The 13330-nt window shown below is 40.7% G+C and overlaps 1 protein-coding gene across 1 annotated transcript in view; it reads right to left on the bottom strand.

The window, feature by feature from the left end:
• Positions 1-10883: 10883 nt before the first annotated feature.
• The window catches only part of LOC128603826 (diamine acetyltransferase 1-like), a 5389-nt gene continuing 2942 nt past the window's right edge, over positions 10884-13330 (bottom strand). The window contains exons 5-6 of the mRNA XM_053618551.1: positions 12571-12611; positions 10884-11310 (exon numbers count right to left, since the gene is read on the bottom strand). Of these exons, the coding sequence (XP_053474526.1) occupies positions 11140-11310; positions 12571-12611 (212 nt within the window). The 3' untranslated portion in view covers positions 10884-11139. The remainder of the gene's footprint in view (positions 11311-12570; positions 12612-13330) is intronic.

The raw sequence follows: 13330 nt of genomic DNA, 5'->3' as shown, positions 1-13330 counted from the left end.
CCGATGCTTATAAACTTTTTATATCCAGTGTACACTGTATGGATAAAAGTGTGTGTACACCTGACCATCACACGTACACAGTATGTGCTTGCTGAGCATCTCAATCCGAAACCATGGACATGGATATGGAGATGTTTTCCACACTGCCGTTGTCCTCCACTCTTCTGGGAAGGCTTTACACGACATTTTGGAAGACGTTTGTGGGAATTGGTGCTGATTTAGACGGCAGAGCTGTACTGAGGTGGAGCGCTGGCGTCGGGGGGAGGCCTGGCCTGTTGGTGAAAACCACGGTGTTTTTAGCATTTCATTTACACTCTAAAAAAACCCAACCCAGTGTTTTTCTCAATACAGTTCATCTGTTATCTGATTTTATTCTTGGAAATAGAAACCGCTTCATCTACACTGGAATGAAATCTCCGTTTGAGGTAAAGGAGATACAGGATTAAGTTAATCTGCATCATTTTAGACTCAAAATAAAACGACGTAACGTCTTAAATCCAGTACTGATTATTTTAAAACTTTAAAGTTTGGTGCAAAATGGATTCATAATGAACGTCGATTTAATCCGGATTAAAGGTTAATCCTGGTGCAGTCAGAGTCCCAGTTACAGCATTTCACCTTTCTACATATGATTGTGAGACGTGCGTGACGTGTTTACCTTTACATACATGGCATCTGGCTTTAACACAAGCTTTACGCACACACACACACACCCACACACACACCCATACACATACACACACCCATATACACACACACACACCCATACACACACACACACCCATATACATATACACACACCCATATACACACACACACACACCCATATACACTATAGGCGACTGAAAGCTTGGAGTCAACACTCCGCTACACGCTAGATAGAGCGGCTCCACTCAAAAGGAAAATAATTAGAGAGAAAAAGCTAGTACCCTGGTATAACGATCAAACGCGAACCTTAAAACAGACAACTCGACAATTAGAACGTAAATGGCGTCAAACCAAACTGGTGATATTTCAAACAGCGTGGAAGGAGAGTCTACTGAAATATAGAAAATCTCTTAGTGATGCTAGAAAAATCTATCTCTCCACCTTAATAGGAGACAACAAAAACAATTCTAGATTCCTTTTCAACACGGTAGCAAAATTAACTAGGAATAAAACCACTACAGAGAGAAACACTCAATCATTACATAGCAGTGAAGATTTCATGACATTTTTCATTGATAAGGTTGAAAATATTAGACGTGAAATTCAGGCTATTAAATTAAAACCGGACAGTACTGTAACAAACCCATTACATGACAATGTAGCAATATCAGATCAATGTTTAGAGTGTTTTGCTCCGCTTAGAGAGACCGAACTAGCTACATTAATCTCTTCAGCCAATTCATCAACTTGCATACTAGATCCTGTGCCTACATGTTTGTTTAAACAGATTTGTCCAGGAGTAATTGAACCACTTTTAAATATAATCAATTCTTCCCTAAGCACTGGCTATGTACCTAAATCACTTAAATTAGCAGTTATTAAACCCTTGATTAAAAAACCTGATCTTGACCCGTCTCAACTGTCCAGCTATAGACCAATATCAAATCTCCCCTTCATCTCTACGATTTTAGAAAAGGTTGTAGCAAAGCAGCTCTGCTCGTACTTAGATAGGAATAACATTCATGAAATGTATCAGTCAGGGTTTAGACCTCATCATAGCACAGAGACAGCATTAGTTAAAGTAGTAAATGACCTTCTACTGACCTACGATCAGGGTTGTGTCTCGCTGCTTGTGTTACTCGACCTTAGTGCAGCTTTTGATACTATAGATCACACTATTCTCCTTGATAGATTAGAAAATGTTGTTGGCATTAAGGGAACAGTCCTCTCCTGGCTCAGGTCTTATCTGACCGATCGTTATCAGTTCGTAGATGTAAATGGTGATTTCTCCATGTGTACTGAGGTTACTTTTGGAGTTCCACAGGGTTCTGTTTTAGGCCCACTGCTCTTTACTTTATATATGCTACCCCTAGGTCAAATTATTCGTAAACATGGAATTATCTTCCACTGTTATGCTGATGATACACAGTTGTATGTTTCAGCGAAGCCAGAGGACAGACAGCAGCTTAGTAAAGTTGAGGAATGTGTAAAGGACATTAGACGTTGGATGTTAACTAACTTCCTTTTACTTAATTCTGATAAAACAGAAATACTTTTATTAGGACCACGTGTAGCTAGAAGAAATCTTTCTGATCACATGGTAACTCTGGATGGTCTTTCTGTTTCATCATGTGCAGCAGTTAAAGACCTTGGAGTGATTATTGACTCCAGTCTATCATTTGATGCTCATGTAGACAATATTACTAGGATAGTCTTCTTTCATCTCAGAAATATTTCTAAGATAAGAAATATATTGTCACTACATGATGCAGAAATACTAGTTCATGCATTCGTCACCTCTAGATTAGATTACTGTAATGCCTTACTGTCTGGATGTTCCAGTAGGAATATAAATAAGCTCCAGTTAGTCCAGAATGCAGCTGCTAGAGTCCTAACTAGAACCAGAAGATACGACCACATCACCCCGATCTTATCCACACTGCATTGGCTCCCAGTGAAATCTCACATTGAGTATAAAATACTTTTATTAACCTATAAAGCACTAAATGGTCTCGCGCCACAATATCTAAGCGACCTTTTGGTTTTATATGATCCGCCACGCCTACTTAGATCAAAAGATGCAGGCTATTTGACGGTACCTCAAATAGTGAAGGCTACAGCAGGGGGAAGAGCTTTCTCTTATAGAGCCCCACAGTTATGGAACAGTCTTCCTATTAGTGTTCGGGACTCAGACACAGTCTCAGTGTTTAAGTCTAGGCTTAAAACGTATTTGTTTACTCAAGCCTACCCTGACTAGATTCTGTTCTACTACTTCGCAGTCATAATTATCTTTTTTCTCCCTCTCTCCTTTCGCCGAGCCACACACGAATTTATGGAGATACTAGAGATCCAGATCCTTTCTGCCTCTGGATGGAGCTCAAATCTTCTCCAATTCCAGACTGCTGGGACTACGGCTGCTCCTAATGCCATACAGACTTCATATAAATCCATAATGAACTTTTTCACACTATCTGTTGTTACCCAGATGAGGACGGGTTCCCTTCTGAGTCGGGTTCCTCTCAAGGTTTCTTCCTCTTAAAACATCTTAGGGAGTTTTTCCTCGCCACCGTCGCCACTCAGTGGCTTGCTCAGTTGGGATAAATTCACACCTTTAATATCTGTACACCGTGTTGATATTTCTGTAAAGCTGCTTTGAGACAATGTCTATTGTAAAAAGCGCTATACAAATAAAATTGAATTGAATTGAATTGAATTGAATTGAATACACACACACACACACACCCATACACACACACACACCCATACACATACACACACCCATACACACACACACACACACACACATACACATACACACACCCATATACACACACACACACATACACATACACACACCCATATACACACACACACACATACACACACACACACACCCATATACATATACACACACACACACACACACATTTTACTTAAACTTTATAGTCAAACATATATTTCTGTCTATATACCTGCCTCTCTTTATATATCTGTCTGTCAGTATACCTGTCTGTCTGTATATCTGTCTCTCTGTATACCTGTCTGTCAGTATACCTGTCTGTCTGTATATCTGTCTGTCTGTATACCTGTGTGTCTGTATACCTGTCTGTCTGTATACCTGTCTGTCAGTATTCCTGTCTGTCTGTATATCTGTCTGTCTGTATACCTGTCTGTCAGTATACCTGCCTGTCTGTATATCTGTCTGTCTGTATACCTGTCTGTCTGTATACCTGTCTGTCAGTATTCCTGTCTGTCTGTATATCTGTCTGTCTATATACCTGTCTGTCTGTATATCTGTCTGTCTGTATACCTGTCTGTCTGTACACCTGTCTGTCTGTACACCTGTCTGTCTGTATATTTGTCTGTCTGTACACCTGTCTGTCTGTACACCTGTCTGTCTGTATATTTGTCTGTCTGTACACCTGTCTGTCTGTTTATTTGCATGTCAGTCATGTGGATATCGTACCTGCTGAAAGCCCTTCTCCAACAGTTCTCTCCTGGTGAAGTAAAAGGAACCGTTCTCACAGATCTCGCCTGGCCAGGCCTGACGGCGTGGTCTCCTGGAGGGGTCCAGGTTCAGAGGAACGGGGTTCTTACCTTCTAGAACAGGATTATAAACACAGAGGCAGCATGTGTCCTTAAAGCTGGGGCCAAAACTGCTGCTAAGGCCCCCTGCTTTACACGTTTCCAGTCCAGACGGATATTAACCCTTAGAGATGTGCAGTGGTTTGTATTAGATCATGTAGCCTGTATGAGAGATCAATTTTATATTGAACTGAAATGATTTGGGTCTGATAAATACTCATTGCACACGAAAATGACATCGGATTCCATAAAGCCAACAACTGACCAATTAATATGTCATTAATTAATACTGCACATAAATAATTAGGCGAATCTTACACGTGGCTACAAGTCCAAGTGTCTTTATTATCATTTGAACCGTATACAGCTGGTACAGTACACCGTGAAATGAAGCAGCGTTCCTCCAGGACCACGCTGCTACATGAAACAACACAGAGCTACATGAGACTGTACAGAACTAAACAAGACTACAACGACGTACAAGGACTACATAAAGTGCACGTGTGCAAACGTGTGCAACAGCACGAGACGGTACAACAATTACGAGTCAGGACAAGTGTTGCTTAGAATTGCTTTCATTTACAAAAACAGAAAGAAGTACAGCACCAGCAGAAACGCTGACGCCTGAACAGACATCACGGCATCAGGACAGTGAAGTGGAATGAGGTCGGTCTAGTTTTTATCAGCATCCTCAGAGTTCACAATAATATACCAGTAATTATATTCTCTAGCACTGCTGTAGATTTTTGTAAAGGGTTTGTTCATTATGCTTTGTTCATTCATTCACCTTTGAAGCACAAGGTTCGTCTGCAAAGCCAGTGTATGCTCTTCCTTTCTGAATCAGAGAGCTGAAGGAAATGGGCTTTCACTGAGAAGCACAGGATTACTGAGTGCATCGGTGTAGTGAAGTCAAAGGAGCTCTTCTGTGTGTGTGCAGTGACACTAAAAAGCTTCACACACAGACACACACACGTGTGCATCTGAGGCGTGGGAGAGACATGTGTAAGACTTTCACCTCTCTCTCCTCTCTCTCTCACCTCTCTCTTCTCTCTCTCCTCTCTCTCCTCTCACCTCTCTCACCTCTCTCTTCTCTCTCCTCTCTCTATCCTCTCTCTCCTCTCTCTCACCTCTCTCTTCTCTCTCCTCTCTCTCACCTCTCTCTCTCCTCTCTCTCTCACCTCTCTCTCCTTTCTCCTCTCTCTCCTCTCACCTCTCTCTTCTCTCTCTCCTCTCTCACCTCTCTCTCCTCTCTCACCTCTCTCTTCTCTCTCTCCTCTCTCTTCTCTCTCCTCTCTCTATCCTCTCTATCCTCTCTCTCCTCTCTCCTCTCTCTCTCTCCTCTCTCTCTCACCTCTCTCTCCTTTCTCCTCTCTCTCCTCTCACCTCTCTCTTCTCTCTCTCCTCTCTCACCTCTCTCTTTTCTCTCTCCTCTCTCTTCTCTCTCCTCTCTCTCTCACCTCTCTCTCCTCTCTCTCTCACCTCTCTCTCCACTCTCCTCTCTCTTCTCTCACTCCTCTCACCTCTCTCTCCGCTCACCTCTCTCTTCTCTCTCCTCTCTCACCTCTCTCTTCTCTCACCTCTCTCTCTCCTCTCTCTCTCCTTTCTCCTCTCTCTTCTCTCTTCTCTCTCTTCTCTACGCTTGTGTTGGGTATCGGCCCGTATGAGCTTGTTAGTGTACGATGTCGCTCTAACGAACAGAAGACCACAATTTTTATATGCCGCGCACGTCATTACATTCACTGCCGACAGAACGCCGACACTTACTGAAGATGAAGGACTGAAGGAACAGAATCATGTTCCGAAATCAAGAGTTGCTCATGTAAGTTTTATTATGATTAGAAATGTATATATATATAAATACAGTATAATCTTTTCGCTCGTGTTTCTACGCTACGGTTTTGCATTTTGCTTAGTCCTGTTCTCTCTGTTCTCAATTCTTCACCCAGTAAAGTTGATATTTCACATTATACGGTGAAATTTACCGTATATCATTCGTACAACCTGCTCGGGAAAAGGTTTTGGTCATTAGGGGCAGTGTTGTACTTGTGTTAAAGTTTTGACCCCCATCACAGTTCACCAATCCAGGTCTGAAGTTGCTATATTTTCAGGTTCATTAAAAAAGAGATCACGCTGCGATTACCTGATTATATAGTTTTAAATGTAATTGTTTATTTTTCTATATTTTTTGTGGATTCTCTATTATAGTTACAGCTGTATGATACTGAGCTGACATAGCGTTAAATAAAGAAGGACTACTTGCATATTAAAATTATAACCTAGTGACTGTTCAGAGACAAACGTTTATTAATGTCAATAAACTCGATGTACCAAACAATCATAAAAACAGAAGAATGATATCTCACCGTCAGTGTGAGGTGACAGTGAGGATCCACTCATCTGGTGCAGCTGATTGTGTTCAGAGTTTTCAGATTTAAAAAAAATGGGATTATTTATGAAACTGGGACAAATAACGGATGACGTTTATGTTTCTAGTATTCCAGGTTCAATGAACACCAGCGGACCCTTTAAATTAATTTCTTATGGGCCTTATGGAGGTCCCTTTAGGCTTACAGGGGATCCGGGACCCCACAACCCCCCTCAATTCAAACAGTGATTACGGGGCCAAGTACCAAAGGTGCATAGACACCCTGTTCTTGTTGTTGTTATTGTTGTTGTTGTTGTTTTTGTTAGGGTGTCTTGTTGTATTCTCGTATTCTCAACCGTATTCCTGTAATGTGTGTAAACACCACGTATGTCTCCTTCTGCGTCAGCTGTAGGGTTTGCCCAGTGTCATTATGTCAGCTATCGTCAGTGAATAGATAAATAACGTTATAACTGATATGAATGAAAGGAGTCTGCTTAGTGAGCCAGTCTAAGGGGGAATTGCCAAATCAGCCCCTGGACATTAATCTTCTTTCTGTGATGTTGAGAGAAATATGGAAGCCTGTTTATAACACAGAACACATTCGATTTCTCTAAATTCACACATGCAGCTGTGACTTCCGGAAACCAGCGGTCATGGTAGCGCCCAACGGGGGTAAAAGTGCACTTTAACACTGTCACGATACGGAGACGCAGACCGGAGCAACTACAGGTAATGCAGTTTAATAAGAAAACACCAAGCCCAAAGGATACGACAGAAGACAATCATCATGACCAGGCAGAGGACAGGCCATCAGTACAAACAGTACCAACAGTATAAGCAGTACAAATGGTATAAACAGTACAAACAGTACCAACAGTATAAGCAGTACAAATGGTATAAACAGTACAAACAGTACCAACAGTACCAACAGGGCAGGGTAAAGAGACGAGGTGGCTATCATAAATATAGTCAAAAAAACCAGAATAAACAAACACGGTACAAAGGCTGTCTACACAGAGACAAAGGTCTGTATTCTTCTAGTCAGTTTGATCTCAGCACGTTGTCACGATATGGAGGCGTAGACAGAAACAATCACAGGTATGTCAGTTTAATAAAACAACTACAAGTCCAAAGGATAAGGCATCTCTGGATTCCCTGAGTAGACTCAAGATTTGCCAAAAACTTTTTTTGCTACTCTTCCTACAAAATTTGTCCAGTCTTCATCAAATTTGGCTCACGCCATCTTGAGAAGTAATTTTGATATTCTAATCCGTTCTACTCTAATGCGCTGAAAATACAAAAAACAGGGTGTGAAGGTGTATCTCAGCAATGCGTCTACGTATCATCATGAAACTTGATAAGTATTTTCAGGACCACGCCCTGAATGTATATAAGACGTTCCGTGACTCCGCCACTTTGCACCAAGAACCATAACAACTTTTCTTATATCAGTTGAAGGATTTGTGCTAAATTCAGAGTTCTTTCCCCCTAATAATTCCCTGGAGTTTGCTGAAGTTACTGCACACCGTCATCTGAAATGCAAGTGTACTTCCTGTTCACCATCTTTTGTCAAACTCTGTTTTTTCACTACTCCTCCTGTAAATTATTTCCAATCAACACCACATTTGGCATACAGCATCTTCAGACCAATCAGGACAAACATAATCAAAAGATTGCTGATATTCCAAACTGTTGGAATATCGATCACCAGCAAAGCTTCCAAACAGGAACTGAGGCTGTATCTCAGCAGCGACCTTGCACGCTGACACAGATCTTGGTAGGCAGCTTCAGGACCATGCCTGAGGTTATACAACAAATTTCATGACAGTGTCACCTACTGGTGAAATGTTACAATAACATGCCAAAAATGCTTACACCTAAGTACCATTTCTGCTACCCCTCCTCTGGAGGTTGTCCAGACTGTTTCACAAAGAAAATGAAAATATGTTTTTAGATACCTGCAATGCTGAATTAGTACTGAACGCTAGAGGTTATTAGAGTAGATTTCACATGAGATATTAAAGTACACCACTTTGAGTTATGAGTTATCTTTAACTAGACACACAGTTATTATAAAAATAATTAAAACACACACACACACACACACACACACACACACACACACACACACACACTGCATAATAATCTGCAATTCTTTTTTTTTTGTGTTTCTATAAAATTTGGACCTTCATTAACAGACCATCAGAACCTCAGGAACATGAAGCAGGATGGGTTTAGTCAGCAACATCAGGGTTATCAAAGCACTCCAGAAATTTCGGACACTGAAGAAACCTGACAGCTCACATTTAAAGACGTGTAACTCTAAAAATACAGATTTGTGATTTTATGATGAAACGTGTTCATGTTTCTGAATCAGTGAAAAACATCACGTTACTCTACAGTCATGATTATACAGAATTATTATGATATATCTGTACTAGGCCTATTTCAGTAGGTACAGTATATTCACTACTACAAGACTTCTGCCCATGCTTCAGTATTCGAACAGATACGTGAGTGAGAACAGGTTGTGTTACTGTCATGGTACCATGAAGGGCCAGTTAGTACCTTTACCTTTAGTGTGTATCCATGGAAACCTTTCAGGATGATTTAGTTGAACATTAAATGACTACTGATGTTTCTTTATTTAGCTTTATTCTAAAAGCAAATTGAAGGTATGCCACATACACCACAAACTTTTCCAGGTTAGAACAAAAAGTCACATCATCCCCTGACACGAGTGTGACATCATCACTTAAGATCCATCCACCCATAACATTTCTGTACCGCTTATCCTACACGGGGTCGATTATCCTATCCCAGGGGACTCAGGACACGAGGCACACCACTCACACACTATGGACAGTTTGGAAATGCCAATCAGCCAACAGCGCATGTCTTTGGACTGCTAACCCCAAAGCCACCATGTGACCCGGCAATGAAGACATGTAATAATGATGCGTGTTAACTGTTCAGTTCTTTATTCTATTTTGGCAAAGCAAAAATTAACTTCTTGTCGTTGATGATCCAAAAAAATGAATAAAAGTAAAAGTTTTCTCATTCCGTCTATTTTTTCAGACCAAAATTACTTGACCATGTAATCAGGTAAAAATGGCACACATAAAGACTAAAGAAAGCACGTGCATCCTGCCTGTGACATGAGCGGTGACCATCTGGCCATCTGGTGATCTGTACAAACAGGGCAGGGCAAAGAGACGAGCTCGCAAACGTAAACAATGTCAAATAAGCAGAATAAACAGACACGGTACAAAGGCTGTCTACACGGAGACAAAAGGTAACTGAACGTATACATCACAACTTGATGACTGAATGCGAGTCTCTTAAAAAGAGTATTGAGTGTGTGTGTGTGTGTGTGTGTGTGTGTGTGGGTGTGTGATTGGAAACGGGTGTCTCTGATTAGAACTCTGTGTGGTGACCGTGTCCGTGTGTGTGTTTGGGAAGTGTAGTTGTTGTCGGCCATGTTTGCAGTTCGTGGTAATAAACTCGATGTACCAAACAATCATAAAAACAGAAGAATGATATCTTACCGTCAGTGTGAGGTGACAGTGAGGATCCACTCATCCGGTGCAGCTGATTGTGTTCAGAGTTTTCAGATTTAAAAAAAATGGGATTATTTATGAAACTGGGACAAATAACGGATGATGTTTATGTTTCTAGTATTCCAGGCTCAATGAACACAAGCGGACCCTTTAAATTAATTTCTTATGGGCCTTATGGAGGTCCCTTTACGCTTACGAGGATCCGGGACCCCACAACCCCCCTCAATTCAAACAGTGATTACGGGGCCAAGTACCAAAGGTGCATAGACACCCTGTTCTTGTTGTTGTTATTGTTCTTCTTCTTTTCATATCACACAGAGTGGAAACTTTTATGTGATGGATTCATTCGTTTTTACCTGATGTATGTGTATTTTAGAACCTTGTCAGAAAGAAAACTTCTCTGGAGCAGGGTTCCATTCTCCACGTTGTTCCTCTACAGAGACAAATCTAACCTTTCAAAGATTTTCTGCCTACTGAAATAGAAATCTCAACGCCACAGTGTTCTACCAGATGGAACCCCTTTATAACGATGGGGCTCGGTTTGATAACCGCTCCTTCTACTGCATTAAAGCACCGTTATTGTGTAGAAAGTTACAAACTCATGCGTGCAGTAATAGACCAAAAACAAAAGTTAAACTAACAGCAACGTGAAGGAGTGAAGAAGTGCAATCTATGATTAAAATGAAATAAATAAAAAAAGATCAACTCCTTTTGCCCAATCAGAATCAGGAATTGAACAGCATGGTCGTTTAATTTGCTTAATTTATTACATCATTCATGATGTCATCGGTGAATTATATAAAAATATAAAAAAAACTCCCATTAACACACTGTTAGAATATATATTATATATATATATATATATATATATATCTCATCATCATTACACTGTAGATTCATTTCAGGAAACAGTGAAGTCGAATTTTCTCTCTTTCATTGGCAACGAGTCTAATAAATATAAAATGGGGTCTGTTTTCCTTTTCACTCCTCAGACATCATTTTGATCAGATTCTCCTTGTCGATCTTGAACAGCCTCCAGCCCTCCTCCAGTGAGAGATCATTGGCGCCGCGGCGTTTGTAAAACTCGATGGACGGTTTGTTCCACTCGGCCACGATGAAGTGCAAACTGCTGCAGCGACACTTCACCGCCGTCTGGGGGAGAAATCAAACCCACAAGAAGACGTTCAGGAGGTGAGGGTGCGGAGTGACTCCATCCTCACCGCAGGTCAGCGTTTACAAACAGTTTACAATCACTCATCACGTTCTGCTGCTTCACAGCGCCGGATAAACTGCTAGCGTGCACTGCGGGTCGTAAAGCAGTAAACCGGGGCTCGAGACGTCCTTCATAAACCTGCACGAGGTATAAAACCTGACGTATCGACTGTTACGGAACAACCATGTGAGAAAAATGTGAATTTATATTTGATGATGTTATGACCTGGACATGTGCGCGTCATGTGATATGAATGTGATGTGATTCTCGCATCTGGAAAATTAAACCATATTCATGAAAATATCAAGTGAATATGATAAATAATCCCATGACAGTGAATACAAATAATGAACTGTGAGTAATAAATATCATGCATGAATCATATGGAGATAAAATATTTTCCCCCAAATGCTTTTAAACTCTTTAAAAAATGTATAAAAAAGATTTATTCATCATATATGCAAATTCTATGCTAATTTTTTTCTTAAATCAGATTTTATTTTAAAGACAAGTTTATTATTTGAATTTCTCAATATATTCTATATATATATATATATATATATATATATATATATATATATATATATATATTCTCAAAATGGTCATATTCTATTGGCAGGTAATTTTGCTTACTTATGCATTAAATTCTAAAATGAAGCTCGACACGGGTAAATACGTCTAGAAATAAATTTAGTGGTCTTATATTCGTTATATAATAAAATCTCATCATGAGAAACATTACATAACTTTATCTTCATTCATTATTATTTCTTCACTCGCTAAGAGACCCGTTTGTTCCGCGTGGAGCAGACACGGACATTAAACTGCTGCAGATTTCATTTCAGAACCTTTACACAACACCGAGGTCTCTTTACAGCAAACAGAAAAGCGTGGACCGTCAAACACAAACCCACGGGCTCTGGGCAAAACATCGGAATCACACCACGGGTCATTACAGCACACAAAGAAGAGCTGAAAAAGCCCTCGCTCTGCAGATGCGTATGAGATAGGAGATGAACTCTGATTAAAGATGAACCTGATCAATAATTAACTCGAAGCTCTATCTCGGATACAGATACACAGACGTTTATCTTATCGTTAACCTTTATACAGACGTTTAATGTGGAATGATGTGCTGTAAAATAGTACAATATTAACAGACACTGGAACCAGACTGGCGCTGAGGTTCAGATACTCACCTGACTGAGGTGCTTCAGGATTTCTGACCCAATTCCAAAACCTTGTGGAGAAAAAATAGAGATCTTCCTCAATACACAAGACAACGACACACGCGATCTCTCATACACACCTCACGATAAACACTCTCCACTGCACAAAAAACAACCGCGAGAACCTTTTAGAGAACCGCAGAACATCTGCGTTCATGGCGTTTGGCAGACGCTCTTATCCAGACCGGCTTACGTTTATCTCGTGTATTCACCCGAGCAGGTGAGGGTCACGGGCCTTGCTCGCGGGCCCAGCGGCGGCATGACCTTCTGATCAGTAATTCAACATCTTCACCACAGCACTACCGCTGCCATTACTGTCTACTATCAACAGACGTGTGGGAGAAAATCTACACGTTTAGCTCAGTTACTTCCCCAAGGTTCATTTTTATTCAGAACGTGGATTCTAAATTATTTCGGTGAAATGGATTAGAACCTTTATTGGACCGGGCCGGGCCGACTGGCACCTCTGTGTTACATGAATAGCTCCTCTGTTGATAGTAGACAGTAGTGTAGGCGTGAGAGAGATGCGATGTTTCTAGAATACGGAAGCTGCTTAACACTGTATATGGCACATAAACGTGTATATACCTGTAAGGTAAATAACTGCACAAAATTAGCTTTCAGAGTAAAACGCTAAATGTACAGGGACTACATGCACCTTTCTGCAGGTAACAGGTACACACGGTGCAGGCTTGATGAGACCGCCCCTGTCTGAGAGTGTGTAATGGGG

The sequence above is a fragment of the Ictalurus furcatus genome, chromosome 28, assembly GCF_023375685.1.
Source record: "Ictalurus furcatus strain D&B chromosome 28, Billie_1.0, whole genome shotgun sequence".
NCBI lineage: Eukaryota > Metazoa > Chordata > Actinopteri > Siluriformes > Ictaluridae > Ictalurus > Ictalurus furcatus.
Note: the sequence above shows the minus strand (reverse complement) of the source record. Positions and strands in the feature narration are given on the sequence as shown.